This window comes from Aulonocara sp. 'chitande type north' Nkhata Bay, linkage group LG6 (assembly GCF_057382095.1).
Source record: "Aulonocara sp. 'chitande type north' Nkhata Bay isolate Kocher_YH1m ecotype deep benthic linkage group LG6, A_spYH_male_GT1.1, whole genome shotgun sequence".
Taxonomy (NCBI): Eukaryota; Metazoa; Chordata; class Actinopteri; order Cichliformes; family Cichlidae; genus Aulonocara; species Aulonocara sp. 'chitande type north' Nkhata Bay.
The window spans coordinates 37,766,230-37,788,310 of record NC_141349.1 but is presented as its reverse complement, the minus strand read 5'-3'; the positions used below and the strand labels follow the sequence as shown (position 1 = coordinate 37,788,310).

Sequence of the window (22,081 nt, the reverse complement as noted above, 5' to 3'; positions counted from 1 at the left end):
GAATTCAAAGCAAATGCTTATTCAAAGCAATAATGTCAGCGCTAGCATAAAGCAAAGACAAATAAATGGGTAAGCAATTGCAGTCTGGTGGGCAGAGATGACCAAAGTAGGGGAGAAAGGCACATTTTTGTCTACATGTATGAATATAATCATGAATCATTGTCCCTCTGCGTGAAACTGTGTATCTGTGTCTTTGTGTGCAAGGATGGCCTGATGTGTATGTGATCCTCTGTACCCAGTGAGATCTTTTCTCCAGAGTCAGCAGGGAGCAGAAAGACCAACAGTGCCAGACCAGAGATGAGCACACAGGGGATGAGCAGGTTTAAGCCATAATAAAGAGTCCTGCGGCGCATAGTGACTGTGAACGTCACATCGGGGTAGGGCTCCTTGCAGCAGTCATAATACAGCTCATTACGCTTTGCTGGTACACCTGGGAGACATATTAAGGGGTAAAAAGGTGTCAGTTTAGAGGTCAAAAACACAGAATTATGAAATAATGGTCCAGTTCTTTCTTCTGCTTGACTGAATATTTTTTTATAAACAGTAAAATAAGCCAATAATGCACATTTCTTCATACTTCATGTATGGCCTTGTTAACAAAAAGGCATTAGTTAAAATGTAAATAAATACAGGCAAAATACTTGTAGAAGTATAATGTTTTACATTTTATGGAAAGCCAACTTGTACTTTTTATAGAAGATGTTGGAAACTTATGAATATGATAATAGTACTTTTTTCTTCTTCTTTCAATTTCTGTATTTCATAAATTTGTAGACTTTAACCAATCAGATTAATATTATTTTGTCCAGACTGGAATTTAGTTAATCATGTTGGGAAGCAGCTTGCTTTGAAAAAAACAAAAACAAAAGAAAATCAACTTGTGCCTAATAATCTCAAATCCATTCCACCTGTTTGTTTAGCAGGAAGTTATAATCAGTATAAAGAATTGCTCATACAGTAGAGACTGAAATAGAAGTTGCAAGTTCATGGCTTTAAAATGACAGCCATTTGTTGAGAGCAGTAATTGGCTTTTGAATCTGTTTGCTGACCAGCTGGCCATCTTTTCATCCTGTTATTGGAATTTGTTTGATCAAAACCAGCTTGATAACTTTCAAATATAAACTATTAAAATTTATGAATACTTCCACATCTATTTTACAGACAACAACAGTTCCTGTTCCTTACAGCATATTTGAAAGGCACCTTTTGTACACAGTACTAGTTCAACGTATCAAAACAAGTAAGGGTAGACAAAAAATTAAATGAAAACAGTAAAATGACATTAAAAAGCAGTCACTAAAGTTTATTTTATGTTCAAGTTCATTTCATGGTGACTAAAAAGTGAAAATATAGAATATATATCTGAACAGTAACTCTGTTTTTGTAAAAAACAAATAAACAAAAACTAAAAGGAGCGTGTATTTATCTTTAGCTGTAATTTAAATAGTTTCAAATAAAATTATCTTTGGAGATTGTGGAAAGTTAGCTGTAGCTGCAATGCATTGTGCCATGATCATTGGTTGTATTATATGCCGAGCAAGAGTAAAGGACTGCCACAAAATGTTAAAACCTGCAAATGTTAGTAAATGCTTCAGATTACCCAGCTACATCTCCAAAAAGCAGTCATCTGCCATGTTCAACACTATAGTTTTATCTTTGTTGTTGGCATAGATATATTTTGATTTTTAAAAGGTCAGTAACAGAAATCAACATCACATTGGCCTGGCCATAGTCAGAAAAACTACAAGTACAAGAACAATTGTATAGCTAAATGATCAGTAACAATAGCAGATCTATTTCATATGTATAATCATTTTAAGGTGGAATGCAGACAATGTTAGCTTGTCCTCTGGATTAATATCATCAATCAAGGACCTCTGTGTGAGTATGTGTGACTGCCAGGCAGTCATGTGTAGCTTACAATCAACAATCAGTGATGAATAAAAGTCAACCCACAAGAGTGCTGCCTGTGTATGGTTTACCCAGCATTATACACCTCTAATAGCAATTAATTGATTGTGAAAATGACACAATCAACAATACAGTCAAAATGCACAACTTTTTTCAAGTCAGTAACAGAAAACACTTGATATTATCACTGCGTGTGTGAGCCTTACTTCCTATAGGAATTCAGTTTAAATTGATTGCTCGGATTCAATTTCATTTCATTTAAAACTCTTGTCACCCGCTTGCCGAAGAGAAATAGCCTTTGTTAGTTTCTATTAATTTGATGGATTGTAGACCTGCAGATGCATTTACCAGATCTTGTGTGTGTGTGTGTGTGTGTGTGTGTGTGTGTGTGTGTGTGTGTGTGTGTGTGTGTGTGTGTGTGTGTGTGTGTGCGTGCGCTCACTTGTATGGGGTCATGTCCTCCATTCCCTTTAGGGACTTTAACCTGACAGAACACTAACCCATGGGAACGTGTGTCACCCTAGAGACTTAAAAGTGCAGTCCCGAAGGGTCCAGACTGCTTTTTGGGGATAAGAGTTGGTTTTAGGGTAAAGGTTATAAATAGGTGAAGGGTGGGGGTGAGGCATTCAGTTGTGATAGTTCAGATTAGGTTAATGGGCTCAGGAATGGCTTAATTTAATGAGTTACCCCCTGAGACAGTGAAACAATGCGTGTCTGCTTGCTTTTGAGTGTGTGTTTGCACTCTTGCATGAACATGGGCATGTTCTAAGGCACCAGGACAGTGTGTGTTCTTGGCCAGCTAGCTGCCTGGCTGTGCCTGAATTAAGTGAACCATCCCTAGGCCAGCTGTCACCACACACACTCACAACCCCCCATCTATTCCCCCAGCCAGCTGGGTGCACCAACTCTGTGTGTTAGTCAGTTTGTGTCTGGAAATTATTCCATTGGCCTCCGATTAACACCCAAACCTGGATGAGTTCTTTATTTCCATATGGAGACACAAGCAGTGGAATATATACGGTAAAAATATTGATAGGATGAGGGATAAAGTTAGGAGGATGATTTTAAACGGCACTTTGATGGGCAACTTTCCATGTTTTTTGATATGCTTTATCCATTTGAGTCATCAACCCTAACCCTAACTGTAGGCAAAATGCTGGAGTCATTTCCTAGATGCTTCTGAAAGGCTTGAAGGTATGAACTGAGAGAGTTCTTTTTAACTACTTCTGATGGATTTTATTTTTAGCTTTGCTAGCCTACCTGTTGTGATCAGTATTTGAAATTAGCATCACCTGTATTGTACAGAAATGCTGTCAGAAACAGAATTTGTTGAAGATTTATTTAGTACTATAGTAAATAGAAGCTGCATTATTCACACCATCTAAAGACCCCTTCGTTGTGGACTGATTGACTAAGAGAGTGGCATCTTACAAAGAAAGAAACACAGCTGAAACACCTGCTGTGTGTGACACTGATTGGATGTTTCACATAGTTAATGCTGAATCTCAGTGAGAGTCTTATCAGGGTCTTTCTTATTCAGCATCTATGCATGACATTTTGTTTTCGTTCTTACCAACAAGGTCCCACTCCCCATTGGGTATATATGTAGAGACATCGACTTCCATCATCTGGAGATCCAGCAACCAACCATTGTGGGTCCAGGAACCAAATTTCAGGTCACACTTCTGAATATCAAACGGGAACCACCGAACGTCGATGTAGCAGGTACTCTTCAAGATACCTGCAGATAAATTACTTTTAGAAACCAATCAGTTTTTTTATGTAAATATTTATTTTTAAAATAATAAAAAGTTACTTCTACATGACAATTTTTACTTAAACATACTTTAAATAAATGCTTCTCTGATACTAAAATCTAGTATATTCCAAGCCATTTATTATAGGCACTGATATCCTTTTAGAATACAAATAAACATCAGCTTTGCGATTCAAAAAATACTGATCTAGAAACAGATCAAGAGCTTTAGTTAGTGTTATATCAAACATTAGATGGGGTGGGGGGGGGAGTATTTGAGTTCAGTGGCCATGGCATCTTTGCTGATGCCAGGCAGGGTAGTTTGAGTGAGTCTGAAATTGCTGATCTCCTGAGATTTTCACCAGAACAATCTCCAGAGTTTACAAAAATTGCTCAGTGAGCAGCAGTTCTGCAAACAGAAAAGTGCATGTAAAAGACTAAAAGAGAATGGTGACACTAGTTAAAGCTGACAGAAAGATGATGGTAAGCCCTTTAGAAAGCATAATAAGTGGAAGACCATGACGCGCTCTTCTCCTGTCAGCCAAGAAGACAATGCTGAGGCTAGAGCTAGCTTGTGTTAATAATCCAAGTTGGTTGTAGTGGTATAACAGTTTTCTCTGCAAACTTGAACTTGTATGTCTGCATGCTATAGTCTGAATATTTTTGCTGACCATATATTTCTTATACCCATAATTTACCATCTTCCAATGGCTGTTGCAGTAAAACAATGCAAGACAGCAATCCAATTCTGTCTTTGTGAACAAGAAAGTGAGTTCAGTGATCTTCATGGCCCCCCGAGTCACTAGATCTATATCAAATGGAACAACTTTGGTATGTGGAGGAAGTGGAAACAGTCTCTAATGTTCAGTGATTGTAAAATGACATTGTCTTGGGAATCTGAATAGAGATTGTTCACCAGAACAGTGAGGTGAGAATGAGAAGGGTGTTGATGGCAGTGATAACAGTAATGATGATGTTGAGATAATGATGTCCCTAAGATGATGACAATTTGGATTTAGCATGTTGGGAGTAGTGTGGGACGGTAGTGTAAGAATATAGAAATATCTGGGATGTCTCACCTGGTGGAATGTACTGACAAGCTCCTGAAGCATTGACCAGCACATTTGTATGGAACGTGGCATCAAACCTCTCATCAGCACTATAGGGGGACAAGAGTAGTTAAATGGGGCATTTTATCATAACAATTAAATGGAAGAGAAAAACACACAGAAAGAAGAGAATAGAAGTTATTAAGCTGAGTCAGAGTCAACTACAAAAGTAAAGATAGACAAAAAAACATCAAGTGGTAAATGAAGGTGACAGAAGGCAGAGACAAGGGGGATTAGTGAAGATCCAGACAGAGTGTGTTTAATTTTGCTCATCATGTTAAATAAACACGGTCGTCTGTTACCAAGACGTCCTTCAAGCAGACCAGGGATTATCTATTTCGCATGCTCAAAATCTCTGGAACACAAAAACTGATTAATGTTTCTTTCAGAGAGTAAAAATAACCAGAAGAGTATCTGAGAAGTCAGTTGAAGAATACTTTTGCTTTGTTAGGCTGATTTGATTGTGTCATGCTGAAATTGTATCTATTGAGCTTCTGACAACACACATGCTAATAATAAAGTCTTCTACACTGACAGTTTAATATACCAACAACTAATTAACATCTAACAGTCAAATTAAACCATGCCACTGTTAGATAGTGAGCTACCACTGACTCATATTATGTTGAGATTAGTATGTGACATTAACTTCATTCATTGTAGGTGTCTTAACAATTATGGTTGCAATGTGGGATAAAATTAACAATGCCCCAGTCATACAGCTCTACAGACTGGTCAGGACCCATCTGGGAACTGGCAGGTTGCAAGTGGATGATGGAGGTTGATGGAGGGTGTCACTAGGAAAACAGTTGCAGGTGCAGAGACTGGTCAATGACCAGTGGAATAACCATGGAAGTGACAGACTTGTGCAGCTAATCTCTCAGTTGTAGTAAAACTCAAGTGTTACTGTCCCTCAGCTAGTAGTTACCAAGTATTTGAGGTCAAACATGCAAAATCACAGGCAACTGTGAGTAATCAAAGCAATCACTATGACTTTTTGGTGAAGCATGTTCTTTGAAGCCAATTTCACTGTGCGAGCAACAGTGACCTCTATTCATTGTTGTAAAAGTAAGCATGTGAAAAATATAAAAAAGTGTAGCTTTTAATAAATTCTAGACTGAATCTGTGAGTGAATGTGAGTGCGAATGGTTGTCTGTGTCTCTATGTGTTAGCCCTGCGACAGACTGGCGACCTGTCCAGGGTGTACCCCGCCTCTCGCCCTATGACAGCTGGGATATGCTCCAGCGCCCCCCTCGACCCTGGAAAGGATAAGTGGAAGTGAATGGATGGGTAGGGATTAGCTTGAAAAAATCTGTTGACTCATTAAAACACATCTTGATTGAAATATACTTGTCAGATGTCAAAACTTGTCAATGAGGTCATCAAATGGAAAGAACTAAACTAAATTGCCAAGCATCTGAGTATGTTAGCACGGTCATCATGAGTAATTAGCATATAATTTTATCATTTAGCTCAAAGCCTCCTGTGTATAAGTATACCCTATCACGGTTGTAAACACTTTTGAGTTTTGTTTATGCTGGATAATGAGATGGAAAAGAAGGGGAAAAACTACCAAATGGACAAAGCATATGGACTGAAAACAGCCTCCTTGCAAAAGTAATGAACCGGTAAATGGCATACAATTATACCTATTTATCCATGTATTCATAACAAGTATAATATTTAATTCACATATTTCAGTATGCTGTGACCTCTTAAAAAGGAAAACTGAATGAGGTGCACTGGCAACTCAATATATCTCATTTTAAAGGATGAATGAATGTTAATGCAACTCAGACAACAGTTCAAACCGCACTGTTATTTTCCATTAGTAAATATTTACTGCTTGTAGCATGAGACTATATGCAACTGGAGAGTGAGGAACATTTAAACAACATTTCAAATTCTTCTGACAAGCTTTTTGCTTTGTGGGTGGAGTATAGATTTTAGTAAAGTTTTTGGGACTGAATCCAGAAGACGTGTAACAGGACAAAGCTTTAATGGATGCAGATTTATAATGCTACATCCATAATTTATATCTAATCATTTATTTCACTTAAAGGGTGGAAGACAGAGACTGTGAGAATATTTCAGAGTAGCTCTCATCCATTGCCTAGAATAAATGATCTTAGCATTTAGCCTTGTAATGGTATCTGGAATACATCTACCTCACATGGACAAATTAAAGCATTAAAAATTGAAATAAAAACATTTCATTTTTCATTTACTAAACCCTCTCTCAAAATGCCAATATAAATGTTTAATATGAAAGACAATGACTTGAATAATGTACAGCACACAGAGACCCAGGCATTAATGATTCCTTGATGTATAACTTTAACCGCATTTAATTAGATCACATATTAATAAAAGATCACATGAAAACTACAATATGTCTTAAATCCCAATTGACTTTTTATTGAGTTTTTTCTTAATGGGATTCTTCAAAAACTTTACTTTATAGCAATAAATAATTCCAAAAGTGTAATATCCCAGTATTAAAAGTGAAAAAGAAAATGTATAAATCATAAATGGAAGTAAAGTATTACTTAAATTAAATTGGTCATTACTGCACTGTAACTTTAAATATGTTTCTCACATAGCAGTATAGAATATGAAGTCTGGTTTCAATAGTCAGTGGAGAAATGCAATGACACGGTCTGGACTGACATATCATTCTTGTCAAACACTGTTGTAGTGTGTGTCAGCAATTTATCTTTTAGATAACTAGCTATAATATAAAAAAGTAATGCTTCTTTACAGATAAATGGTCTATACTATTTACATGGGAAAAGTAGAAAGCTTAGTCTTTTTGTATTCAAGCTTTCCAGATATCTATAAATGATGAAATATTCAAATCCATGTCTTTGACAGAGAGGAATTGTCATTGTATTCATATTTTATTCATGTGAGGAGATTATTGATTTGTTTATGTGCTGACACAAGCAAATACAAAATTACAACTGTCCCTACTTTCTGGACCTAGTGTTCAAAAATTCTTGACTAAGTCAAAGTCACTAACTTTCTTTAGAAAAAAGAAACAGAAAAAGACTATCCAGGATACAAAAAGTGGTACATTAAAATGCACATTCTCTGAAATAATATCAAAGTCAATCCACTGATCTTTGTCCTAAGGTGTTGTTGTATGAACTACCTTATGATCAAACAGTATCTGATACAAGTCCTGAGCCAGGAATCCTTAATGTCCCACTCAGAGACTCCAATAAGATGAAATTCTTTGAACTGGTTTTTGCTTCATAAGCATAAAAAAATAATCACCCTTTTTGAGAAGTGCAGCTGCATAGGGTTTACCCTTTTTGTTCTCTCAGATAAAAGTCCAACTAAACACCTCTACACCAGTAGAAGGAATATGATCATTGGTATCTTTTCACTTCCTATACTGTCTGCTGCGTCTTCCCCACCAGAGAGGAGACATTCTACATTGCCAGTCAGACTTCATAGTCCCAGACTTACCTTGAGGGTTGAACATGAGCATGGTTGACCTGGGCTTAGACTTTGTAAATCTTAGGGGCTGATGTGAGGCTGATGGGACCAAAGCAAAGATGCTTGATCCAGGTTTTACTCTGACCAGGGTCAGATGAAAGAAAGGTCAAGTGAAGTGTCAACCATGGCTAAAGACTTGGAACTTGTAGCATTTCTGAATATCCACAATCCAGAATATAATCTACTAGAAATGTGCACTTGCATTAGAGTCCACCACTTGGGAAGGAGCGCACTTTACGCTGCCATCATCATCATGCTGTCTGTGATAAAATAAATAAATAAGAATTTATTTTTTGCACAAAGGGCTGAATGGTCTGAAGATTGACTTAAGGTCTATGTATACCATCCATCCATCCATCTTCATCTGCTTTATCCAAGGCCGGGTCGTGGGGGCAGCAGCCTAAGCAGAGAGGCCCAGACCTCCCTCTCCCCAGCCATCTCCTCCAGCTTATCCGGGGGAACACCAAGGCGTTCCCAGGCCAGCTGAGAGATATAATCTCTCCAGCGTGTCCTGGGTCTGCCCCGGGGCCTTCTCCCGGCGGGACATGCCCGGAACACCTCACCCAGGAGGCATCCTTGTCAGATGCCCGAACCACCTCAGCTGGCTCCAGTGTATACCATTGTAGCTTATTGTCAGCTGGCCCAACAGTCCTGATTCCCATGGCTTTCATGTTGTGTTTAAGGGGCATAGTAGTAAAGACAGTAAACATTTGTGACACAAAGTGGGCAGATCCTGACCTAAAAGTATCTTAATTTTGAAAAGATCATTTGATGTGATTCCTTCTGGGAGTGAAGGATACCAATAATTGACATCTGACAAGTTGGTAAATACATTAGATTGTTCCCTATGCAACCAAAACCTGCAATGCCCATTACCTACTAACCCTTAGCAGTGAAGTGGTAAATCTCTCTGACATGGGGGATAGAGGTTTAATGTCGAGATTTGGTGTGGGTGGAATGAGGGTGGTCCTGTCACTTTGAATTTAAAAAAAAATGTGTGTGCTAAAGCCTTGCCACTGCACTGACCTAGTTTCCCATTAGGGATTTGTAAAACTACATCTTCTCATAATTTTAATCTCCTCTCATGCTTGCTTTCTTGATTCATAAAAATAAGAGTAAATGATTTTACTCCAGATTTATGTTGAATCCATGAAGAATGTCATTTACAATCTAGGTCTCTGTCAGGAGCATATTGATCATTATCAGTTATCCCTACTGTAAGCCGCTTAATGTTCTGTATCATCCCTTGTAGACACCCAGAGCTCTTGCTTCCATCCCTCTTTCTCACTCATTCTCTCTCACTCTGTCAGGGTTCCTGGGTCGGTGACCCAGTGTTTTCAGTTCACACTCACTGTTTATCTACTGCCTGTTCCACTTCCTGTTTTATTGTGTTAGCCTTGGTCTGTGTGTATTATGTTCAATCCTCTTCCCATTATCATTAGTTCATTATGTTCAGCTGTGTACTCACCGGTCCCTCATTATCATCATTATCACCAGTCTGTGTATTTAAGCCCTCTGTTCTACCCATTCAGTGTCGGGTCATTGATGATGTTGTTTCTGTCGTGTGTTCCGTCCAGTCAGTCAGTTAGCCAGCCAGTCTACCAGTCCGCTAAGTCCAGCCAGCCATCCATCCTATCATCTGTTGTCTACATATTCAATAAACCTCGTTCTGCACCACGAGTCCTGCATGTGGGTCATCCCTTCCTCGCCTCCGCACACGAGCCCTGACAGAATGACCCGCCCCGTGCCAAGAAGACACGCTTTTGACCCAGCGGACTCGGACCTCTACGAGCGGCAGGAGGTAGCGCTCTCCTTGTGGGCTGAAAAACTCAAGGAGAGACAGCGGCTCTTCGTGGAGCGAGAGCACGTCTTCGAGGGCACTCGCTTGGCTCTGGGCGGGCCTCGGAGACGCCGCGTTCCCCCACCTGCTGCCTCACCTGCACCGGAGCATCTGCCGCGGAGAGTGGACGTTTCACGCCGCGCTTCGGCCGCTCCCTCTCTCGCCACTCCGCTCCACGCTCACACATCACCTGCCTCATTCACCGGACCTTCAACCTCGCCACGGCACAGCGGCTCCGTCTTCCACCTCGGCTCAACAGAGGCTCCCGTGCCAGAGGCTCGGACGTGTACCCCGCCCGCTTCCTCCTCCCGGAGAAATCGGCGCACACGCCGCCATAAAACGGACCACTTTCAGCCACTCCCGATGGTGAGCTCCAGTGACTGTTTTTCGCACTCACCATCTGATTATTCACTCAAAACGCACAATAACCCCATCTCTGATTCGTGGGATGTTTCCCTCCTGGAAGATTCTGTGGACTGGGAAGATTTGTTCTGCTCTGCTCTCCCAAAGACTGTAAATAGTGGTGGCAGGAAAACCAGAACAATCCCCAATAAACCTGCTAACATCACACACCCAGTCATTATCTCCACTCCCGTCAGTCAGTCTACCCCCACACCAGTGCCAGCTCCCAGGAGGAGGGCAGCTGCGACCCAGTCTACCGCCACACCCGCTTCGGTTTCTCGAGTGGGGGTGACTGGTGTCCAGCCACCTCCCGTGCCTGTCCCAGCACCTAGGCTGAGGACGGCCAGGATCCAGTCTGACCCCCCTAGAGACTCAGCTGAGGCTCTCCAGCCAGTGCCCTCACGCTCTGGAGGCACGGAAGAGCTAATCAGTCCACCACTTCATCCACCTCCTGACCCAGCCTTTCACGCACTAGCTTTATCCCTGGTTAGGCTGGCTGAAGTGTCCCCTGCTCAGGCACCGGCCTTACTAGCTCAGGCTGTAGCTTTATCTCCCTCATTAGCTCAGTCTGTAGCCCAGCCATTAGCCACACCAACCTCAGCTCCGTCGTCAGCCTCACCTGCTGTTCAGCTTCCAGCCCCGTCAGTTCACTCACCTGCTCTCCAGTCCGCTCCTGTCCAGTCACCCGTAGCCCAGTCGCCTCCTGTCCAGTCACCCGTAGCCCAGTCGCCTCCTGTCCAGTCACCAGTAGTCCAGTCGCCCGTCCACCAACCTGTTCAGTACCCAGAGCCTGCTGTGAGCTACCCTGCTGCCCAGCCAGGGGTTTCCGCACCCGCTGGCCCGGCCGCTCCTCAGCCAGGGGTTTCCGCACCTGCTGGCCCGGCCGCTCCTCAGCCAGGGGTTTCCGCACCCGCTGGCCCGGCCGTTCCTCAGCCAGGGGTTTCCGCACCCGCTGGCCCTGTCCTGTGTGTGCCAGGGGCTCCAGTGCCCACTGGTTCTGAGACCGTTTTCGCTGGAGGGCCCGAGGAGCCCGTCCGGCAACCTTCCTCGTCAGCTGGGGGTTCAGGAGAACCGCACCAGCCTCATGCCTCGTCAGCTGGAGGGCCCAAGGAGCCCGTCCGGCAACCTTCCTCGTCAGCTGGGGGTTCAGGAGAACCGCACCAGCCTCATGCCTCGTCGGCTGGAGGGCCCGAGGAGCCCGTCCGGCAACCTTCCTCGTCAGCTGGGGGTTCAGGAGAACCGCACCAGCCTCATGCCTCGTCGGCTGGAGGGCCCGAGGAGCCCGTCCGGCAACCTTCTTCGTCAACTGGGGGTTCAGGGGAACCGCACCAGCCTCATGCCTCGCTGTCACCTAGCTCTGCTTCGTCCTCGTCTGGCCTGGCCTCGGAGCCTTCGTCCTCGTCTGGCCCGGCCTCGACTTTGGCTTTTATTTCGCCTGCTGCAGCTCCGGCCTGTGCTTCGCCTGATCCTGCCTCGTCTGGTCCTGTGCCCACCGGGCCATGGCCAGCACGCCTAAAACTGGAGAGCCGCCGCTGCCTTCCGCGCGGCCGGCCCCCTGAACTGCTCCGTCTCCTTCGCCGCCGCCGCTGCCTTCCGCGCGGCCGGCCCCCGGACCGCCTTCGCCTGAGTGGCCGCCGTTGCCTTCCGCACGGCCGGCCTCCGGACCGCCTTCGCCTTCGCCTGACTGGCCGCCGTTGCCTTCCGCACTGCCGACCTCCCGAACTGTGTCCACGTCACCGCCGTTGCCTTCCGCACGGTCGGTCCACCGGAACAGTCTCGCCTCGGGCCACGTGGCCGCCCACCCGAACTGTCTCTGTGTGGCCTCCGTCCCTCTGTCCTGGGCCCCCTCCGCCCGCCCTGTTCTGGTTCTTTTTCGTTTGGCCGTCGGGTGCCGGCCTATGAAGGGGGGGTCCTGTCAGGGTTCCTGGGTCGGTGACCCAGTGTTTTCAGTTCACACTCACTGTTTATCTACTGCCTGTTCCACTTCCTGTTTTATTGTGTTAGCCTTGGTCTGTGTGTATTATGTTCAATCCTCTTCCCATTATCATTAGTTCATTATGTTCAGCTGTGTACTCACCGGTCCCTCATTATCATCATTATCACCAGTCTGTGTATTTAAGCCCTCTGTTCTACCCATTCAGTGTCGGGTCATTGATGATGTTGTTTCTGTCGTGTGTTCCGTCCAGTCAGTCAGTTAGCCAGCCAGTCTACCAGTCCGCTAAGTCCAGCCAGCCATCCATCCTATCATCTGTTGTCTACATATTCAATAAACCTCGTTCTGCACCACGAGTCCTGCATGTGGGTCATCCCTTCCTCGCCTCCGCACACGAGCCCTGACACACTCAGTCATAGGTAAGCTGTAAATCTGTCACTATCTCTCCCTTATGAAAGAATATTTAATCAACTTAAAGAAGCTGAAACAGAAACATCAGGAGTCAAATCTACCTCTATCTTGTGTCCTGTTGTCTTTTTCCCATCGCAAGTCTACTTCTTTGTAAGCAAGAAGCAGTGTATTGCTGCAAGGAGTTAAGTGAAGCGCTGATGCCCTGTTTAATATCATCTGTTTTGACAGGTTAATAATGATCCACAATTACATAGCTGTCTGTTTTAGTCACATAAACTGGAGCACTATATAAATACCACTTCAGCGTTTCCTCAAGTGGCCTTGCCTTGCACATTTCTTTGATTAATGTTTAGCAAGTGGACATCCTTAAGTAAGAACTAGAACTGTCTTCCACTTTGCAGTTAAAACTGTAACGATTACTTACTATGGCCAATAAAATAAATAAAAAAAAAACAAAAAAAAAAACCTTCCTAAAATTGTCTATGTTGTTGTAACTCCTAAGATATTTTACTGCAATTTTCAAAGGAATTTTAAGTGTTTCAAGACACCTACCAAATTCTTCTCTGAAGTGAATATTATTTCACTATTTATTGACTTTATTTATTTATCTATTTTTCTCAGCAAATGCTTGTAGACAAAATCATGATTGATGTGCCCCACAGAGGCACACTGGGTGTTGCTGTTGATTTTTATTATGTCACAGCTGTTTTGCAAAAGGGTAAATGTTCTGTGTTATTTGTTTACTGTGTAGGCAGCTGTCAGTATATGTTATAAAAGTCTAAAATCAGGTTATGTTTGAGGACAACACTGGTGCCACAGAAAAGGTCAAAATGCAAAGGACTCTGGAAAATGATCAAGTCAGTCACTGGCAGTAATGTGAGGTGCTTGAATTCTTCTTAAATCTGACCAGATCTAGACGACATTGTGAAAGCAGCCCAAGCGCTTTGTATTTCTTCAATCTAGCCAAGCAGGACAATGAGCACAGGAGCCTCATGTCCAGCCAAATATGCTGAAAGAAAAGAGGTTCTGTTCTATTGACCTCTGTATCAGAGAAGCCAGTGAGCCAGTGTTCAAGAGACAGATTATTTCCCCTTTGTGCTATTAAAGCCCAATTCTTTGATAAAGGAAGAAATGAGCTTGTTCAGATGGATGTTTCCAAGAGCCTGTGGTTCATTATTGAATTGAACCTCATCTACAACCACGGTGACAGGGCCTAAAACATGGAATTAAGAGAAGAGAAGAATTCTCCAAATAAATAAAGGTAGTACAGAATATAGCTTAAATTCTCTCTATTCTTCTGAAGCTTGAATCGTTATTAGTTTTCAAACTAGCCAAAGCACTGGCAATTTTACCCACTTGGCACAGTGCTTTCAGTAGTCAGAGTCCTATGCTGTTACTGGAAACAGATGCAAAGCCTAAAAGGAGTTATGGTTTATTCCCCAAAGAGGGAATTGGCTCGATCATTTAATTAAATGATACTGTAAGCAGAGTGATATTTCATCTATAGAATCTTTCATTCTGCTGTGTTTTTGGATACACAGATACATGGCAATGTAGTGTAGTGTTGTGTCCATTCACAAAAGAAAGCATATTTTTCTACATAGAAGAAGAATGGCGAAAGAGAGAAAATGTAAAAACCAAAATATATAATGAAATCTAATGAAAAATTAAATGGTAAAAATCAATTTGAGGAAACAGTGTTGATTATTCTAGTGGGCAGTATGATGTAATTAACAGCAAAGTGGAGGTTTTGTAATGTGGGTTGCCTGTCCTTATCATTTGCTTAAAGTCAGTACACTTTATTAAATACCCACTCTAATTCACTACACTTTACCATGTGAACAATTTTAAATACAAAATGGTGAAATACCAAGAACTGTGTAAGTTGTCATGCCCATGGACTGCAAATTATATAATGGGTAAATTTAGCAACTATTGCCTGAGAAACTACGTTTGAAAAGACATTATGAAATGTTTTACTTAATTTGGTCTGAAATAGTTTGTAAGCTTTTTATATTACTGTTGTAGCCAATTAATTGATGAATAAGTATTTTAACATGGTAAAATAAATTGCTAATTACCAAAATTGGACTAACAAATTCTAGTCATGATTATTGATTTGCTGTCATTTCAAAATTGTGTTTTTTACCCTTCACATTGACATTTTAGCCAGAAGATGGCTTTCAAGTTTTGGCTTCTGCAAGCTCCAAAACAACCCGTTCTCACTCCCAAAGCGTAACATTTTACGCTAGGTGACAAATCGTCACCATATTACGTTTTCGGCTACCCACCACGTTCCTAAATGACGACCTCGGAAAAAGAGGAAATATGAGAACCGTCTGGACTGAACCTACACATGTTCGCTCTTATTCTTCAAATCGCTTAGAAACACGCTATTTAACATCATTAAAGTCCTGGTTAAGGTCAGGAATAAGGTTATGGTCAGGGCCAGGGATAAGGTTAGGTTTAGGGCTGGAATACAGGGCTGGAACGTCTACTCCCGCGGGAGCGTCATTGCACTGGATTCCAGCCATAACCCGCCGCGTACCATAAGAACGCCGAAGGTCTCCTTTCGCGTTCCTCAGGAACGCCGCGGGACGTGACAAAACGTCGACATGTTACGCCTCGGGAGTGAGAACGCTCTGTCCAAAAACACAATTTTCTTTTCTCAGTCCTTTATGACTGATAATGGAAAAAGTATATATCAAATTGTATTCAGTTTTAAGTTGTCAAAAGTCAGAATAGTTTTTTGTTTGTTTGTTTGTTAAAGAAGATTTTTTTCTGTTTCCGGTTGAAATAGTTAAAAGCCATTTGAGCAAGGCATGTTCTTCTAATGGTATTAGAAGATCTATATATTAACTTATAGTTGGATCTGCTAGATGAGCATGGTTCTAATCAGTAAAATAAATGAACAAATGTTACTGGAAAGCAATGAAGTGACCCAATCACTAGCCTGATAAGACCAACTCAAAAAGATGAGAATGTAACATACCTGTTGTACAGAAGAATATCTGGGACCCACACTAGATTTGAAGGGAAACGGAGATTCTGAACCCCAGGGTAGCTGTCTGGGTTCCATGAGAGGTAAATGTCTGTCCAATGCTGAAAACAAAGTGTCAAATTAGAAAAAATTATGTAAGGCAATGGAAAAGTGGAGGGTCAACAAAAGTGACATGTGAAGGAAACTTTTTCCCACCCTATATATTCGTGGTACAGTTGCATATATATCACATCACTGGTATTTCATAGCATTTTTTACTGAAACTATATCCATGCATATTATTGCTTTACCCTTGAATGACCAAAAGTATCAGAAACTGCAGTAGGAAGAAATCCACTGATAAGCTGGAATTTCCATCTGTTTTATGTGCATTGATATTAATTTATGTTTCACATGGTATTTGAATCCTCATCTCAACTGATCTGAAAAGTTTGGTGATTAACCAAGAATAGTTATTGTAGATAGATTTTCTATAGCAGATCCTAGAGGATGAGGGTGTACAGGATGTTGGAGCCAAGTCCAGGCCAATATTTTACTCAGTTACATCATGCCATATTTAAGTATTTGTCATGATCTTTAAGTTTTTATTATAATCTTGATCATTTTAGGTTATAATGTAATATGCTGTGCTCCATAAATTAATCCTGCTTTGTTAGTCTGTTGTTGTTGTAAAGTGTTGGTAGATGTCGTAAAGGGGGTGTGTATTTGGCCCGCATGCGGAGGGGTGTGGGTAAAAGGTTAGGTAAGCAAGCAGGACGTGGAGCAACAGTTTTCTGATCGTCGCCGTTTTAATGTTATCTTTTGTTGTAACACAAAGGGAATATAAACGGAGCTCCCACCAGAGGCATTTGTTTTGTACCTTTCGATTTGTAAGGAAAATAAATGTTTTGCACCTTCTTTCCTTCGCCTCGTTTTTTGCTATCGGAAGGCATCCAAGAGACTTAACAAGAGCACGAGTCAGAAACTTTACGTTCTGCAGAAGCGGCAAAGAAGGACCGAAGGTTGTCGCTATAATACAGAATTCTACTTTCCACTCAAACATTTTGAATATGATATTCAAAATGTTTGCTATGGATTTTTTTTTCTTTGTCAAATCACTGTAAAACTACCACAAGATTTTTAAGTACTTCTAGTAAAGTGTTGCTGTATTAGATACTCCTCTGTTTGCAGATAAGAAGCTTTTTAAGTCCTTAACAAGAGGACAGCTTCAACCCATTAGAAGTCAAATATTTCCTCTTCACACAGACTAATACAGCTGTTGGCTCTTCTACTTTGTCTCTAACTCTGATAATGAAGCTTGGCACAGAAACGTTGCCAGGCCAGCAGTTGTTGGCACTAACCATGTGCAGTCCCATTTGAGCCTGCCAGTATTCAGCTAACTGAACACTGAACACTGAGTTCAAAAACACAAAGAGTGAGTGTGATATGTGTTGCTTCTGTGCTTATTTTCATTACTTGTAATGCACAGCATGATGATATATGATCCACAGTGGTATAAATACTGGCATTCATCCTGGCATCTAAACGTATGCTAGTATTATGCTTTTTTCTAAATCTGTGTGCAAGCACACGTGTTACCCAGATTAACCACAATATTGAGCATGTCTTTACAATACAATTCACTGTTTGGAAATCTAGTTGTCAGGGTATTCATGTGGACAGACCATTCACCCAAACATTACATGGCAAGCACATTTACTCACGGCGAAGGTGGTTACAGGATAAAGTGCTTCGCCATTATAAAAAAATCGGCTTAGGAGTGGCTTGACCAAGTGTATTCAGACTTAATAAAATCCATAAATTAGTCTGTCACACCCAGTCCATTGAGGTCTTGTCCCACTACTTGCAGCAATCAAAGAATCTGCTGCTAACATCCGAGTGACAGACACTACAAGACATAGTTTTTCCATGCTCCAATGAGTTGGATGTGTTTTTGCTGCATGAAAGCTATATGGTGTGTATATAAATATATGGTGGAGGCATTCAATTGCTGAAAGCACAGGGCAAATTCCTCATGTACCAACAAAAATCCCCAGAGCTAAAGTAGCAACAGTATATTTGGGATCATCTGTTTGTGTGTATGTATATGTGCATGCATGTATTTTTATAGTGTTTTTTTTCTTCCACTTAAAAGGTTTAGTCCTTGTGACTGTCAGCATGTTTCCACACCATCTGTCAGTTAAATATACAATAGAAAATGATTTCAAAGATATTCCATCCATCTCAAATGGGCCTGCTGCATATGTCTGCACTCACGCAGCTAATGACTTAATCACTACACTTGTCATCTGTGGGCCTTGGCGGTTTGGTGCTTCTTTTCATGTTCATTGGCTGGAAACACACAACTAACAGCCAACAGAACTAATCACAGCTCACTAACTTTGTAGTCTGTCAGGAACAGATGAGGAGGACTGAAAGCTATGTAAGGTAACAGCTGTCTAAGAATAGGTATGGAGTTGCATAACATAAATTCAAGACAGCATCACTAATTTGAGAGTATGAAAGGCTGATTTTTTTTCTTCAAATTCATATATGACACATGTGAGTCAACTGCAAATCCAAAGAGGTAACAGAGGTAATTGAAAATGTAGCACTAATCTGATTTTCGTTATTTGCAAGGGTGAATTGATTTTATTTGCACTGCAATGGCCATATTACTATATAAATATTCTACAAAATGTTGGTTTCATAATCAATGGATTGTTAACAATAACACAATTTCAGATACACTATTTTTATTTGTTTATTTGTTTTTTATTTTCAGTGCTGAGTATTTCAGTCACATCTGAATGTAGAACAATCATTGACTGATAAACCTGTAATCCCAAACTTGTCCTTTCTTTGACTGTCTGGCTGACTTTGTATGAGCTGGTTAATGTAAATCTTAGGTCTCTCTCAAAAATTGCAATGTCTGCAAAGCCCCCTTGAGCCACTGAACCATAGTAGATGCCAGTATTAAAGAGGAGGCTTCCTGAATAATTGATTTATTCAACTTGTAAGGTAGGCAGCAGCCAACTCAACGTGACGGCTGTGACATACTTAATGGGATCTTCTGAGTGTGGCTGTTGTTATAATGAGACTGTTGTACCTACCTGGTTTGATGTAACACTTTTCCTAGAGCTACTAAACGCTGCAATCCATATTTTTTATGCTATTTACTTCTTTGCCAGTTTCTATTCTGATATAGAAATTCTATTTAAGTGGATAAGAGATAGGAATTTGTCTGACAACAGCATAGCAACCACACACAGGTTTTGGTGGACTGTGTTGAAGCAATGCAAAGTTTGTAAAGAAATTATGAAAGTAGTGCTTGGAAATATATGCAAACAAAATTACCACAGATAGTGTGGCATTTGCTGCAACCTGCAACCTAAGTCAACAGTCTAATCCATGTTTCCCTTCACACATACAGTCATGCAATGTTTTGACTGGACTGCATAGAGTAATGTGAAAACAAAGTACACCCTTACTGCTTACATGGGAATTAAAAGACAGGTGCTACTTATCAAATAGATTTGAACAGTTTTAGCAGTTTGCTGGTTTAGAGCATTCAGGCATATTCTAACACATGCAGCCTCCCCAGGAATGGATGTGCCTGTAAATTTACCGCAAGGTCAGATCAAGAAATGCTCAGAGAAATTGCAAAAAAACCTAAGAGCTGCATCTCAGATGCTACCGGCCTCAGTTAACATATTAAATGTTAAGGACTTGTAAAAAGCATGTCTTGTTTGGAATGTTTGCCAAGATAAAGCTCTCCTCTCTAAAAAGAACACAGCAGCAGCTTAAGTTTGTGGTTTAAGCCAAATGGCCTTTGTAACAATGTTTTTAGGAAACTTGAGATCAAAGTGGAGATGTGTGACCATAAAGTTCCTAATCCACATTTGGCAAAAAAACCAACACAACATACAGTACAAACACCTCATGCCAGCTGTCAAGCACAATAGTGGAGGGATACTGATTTGGACTTGTTTTGAAACCAAAGGACTTGGACAACTTGCAGTCATGAAATCCACAATGGGTAATGGCTCAGTCAAAGTCCAGACAACAATCTAAAATGTGGCAGTGCTTAGGATAGATAAGTGGAGTTGTTCTTATGTAGTACCTTTCTAGCCTGTTTGAACACTCAAAGCTCTGTATACAGCATGTCTCATTCAAACGCACATTCATACAACCATTTTTTTCTACATCTTAGTGTTTTCTGTCTTACATTCATATTCCGATGAACTCATCAAGAGCAACTCAGTGTTCAGTAACTCATTCAAGTATACTCTAGCAGACTGGTGCAACCAGGGATCAAACCTACCAACCTTCTTTTTAGTATATGACCTGTCCTACCTCCTGACTAACAGCCACCATGGAGGGTTCAGCATTAACGAATATCTGCAAACCTCAATTAACTAAAAAAAAAAAATAGAATATATCAACAATATCAAATTTGTCCCACAATGACATGAGAGACTAATGAAGTCATACAGGAAACAATTACTTCAACTTAGTGCAAGTTATTTTCAGTAAAGGTGAGTCTCACAGATGGACTTTTAACAGGAATCTACATATTTTGTATTAAATACCTCTACACCACAACAAAGTAAAAACCTGAACTGTTGACTCTCTACAATGAAGATATTGTGTAGCAGTTATGCTTTGGGCAGTATTTAGTTAGCATGGATTGGTCCACTTACCTCCTTAGGGAACACGATAAATACAGATCAATACAAAGTTGTTCTGAGTGGTCAAATTTATGATGACATTTTTCTGTGCTGACGGCAGTGATCCTGGACAAGCTGACAACGAACCTATCCACAAGACACTAGGGGTTTATGGTTCAGTGGTTTGATGTGTATGAAATGGATGTGAGTCACTTCACAGTCACTAGAACTCAACCCAGCTGAACACCTATGGGAGATTTTGGATTGATGTGTTAGACAGACGCCGCCTACCATTATCAAAATATAAAGTGGGAGAATATCTTTGGGAATATGGGAATGCTGATAAGTCCAGGAATATCCCAGAGACTGGCATGTAGTGGCCTAAAAACTTAAAAAGTAATGTCTTTCTTTGTCACCTGTCTGTAGGAACGGCACTATTTTTGTATTTTAGTGTGTGACTGTATTAGTTGAGGAGGATGTTGATTTTTCTGTGGCTTTAGGAACCAAGATTTAAAATTTGTATTTTAAATGTTGAGAATGTCAAATCAGATATAATTTTTAAGAGTAAAACAAAGGTAAAATAGAAAAGCTTAAACAGCAAAATAAAGTAACCCAGTGTTTTAAATCTTGAGTCCTGAAAGAATATCTTTGAAAATATATTTCTATCACCTTCCCCTGCTATATTGCTGACAATAAATAGCCTTATGATACCATGCTATTATTAAATATTATATAATATCATATTATCCTTTGTGATCCATCTTAACATAATTTTTCCTTTATACTTGGCAGTTAAAGATGTCTGCCATAAAACTGCATCGTGCTGTTTCTTGTTTGTTCCCAGAAATTGTTTTTGTTAAAAACAAAAGGTTATTGGTTGTAGCTTGTGCTATGCCTTCAAGAGCAGTCAGATGTGTACACTTATTGAAAATATGAATGACACAGCCCACATATGGCTTCCAAAAATATACTAAACGACAATTATTGTGCAGTGATCACACAAAAAAGGACTTAAAAGTGAGACGTACCAGCTGCAGCCAGGCATTTGTTATCAACACTTGGTTCTTTTCATCCTGGAGGGGAACAAAAGGAGACGGAGAGAATAATCAGCAGTGAGTTGACATGGGTGCAGGCAGATAGTAAATGACAATATTCTACAGGGCAAGAGTAAAAAAAAAAGAAAGAAAGAAATTATTCAATTCTGGTAAACATAAGGCACAATAATGAGACAGATCGGCAATGAAGTCAAACAGCATCTCATACGAGTCTGAGCTGCCGGCTAACTGAATGACAATGATGTACTTTTTCAGCATTCTCTTATTTACAAGGTTTTTCCATTGCCACGTCAAAGAAGTAACATATATCAATATTTTAAACAGAAGTAAAAATAATAAAGAAACAGGGTCAAGCAACAATTTCCATTGACAATAGACAGGGTGAGTGCTTTTCAAGAAAGAGATGAGCATACAGCCACTTCTATCCATATTGTGAAAGTATAAATACACAGAAGCTCCTAAAGTCCAACTCATGGTCAAATGTTCAGATGGAGAAAAACAGAGAGGATG

General features: G+C 40.8%; 1 protein-coding gene across 1 annotated transcript in view; it reads right to left on the bottom strand.

Moving 5' to 3' along the window:
- Nucleotides 1-22,081, bottom strand: part of LOC147328449 (neuronal acetylcholine receptor subunit alpha-7-like) — a 48,124-nt gene that overhangs the window by 8,856 nt on the left and 17,187 nt on the right. Inside the window, exons 3-7 of the mRNA XM_086296827.1 lie at nt 21,545-21,589; nt 15,859-15,968; nt 4,747-4,826; nt 3,485-3,652; nt 236-430 (exon numbers count right to left, since the gene is read on the bottom strand). Of these exons, the coding sequence (XP_086152953.1) occupies nt 236-430; nt 3,485-3,652; nt 4,747-4,826; nt 15,859-15,968; nt 21,545-21,589 (598 nt within the window). The remainder of the gene's footprint in view (nt 1-235; nt 431-3,484; nt 3,653-4,746; nt 4,827-15,858; nt 15,969-21,544; nt 21,590-22,081) is intronic.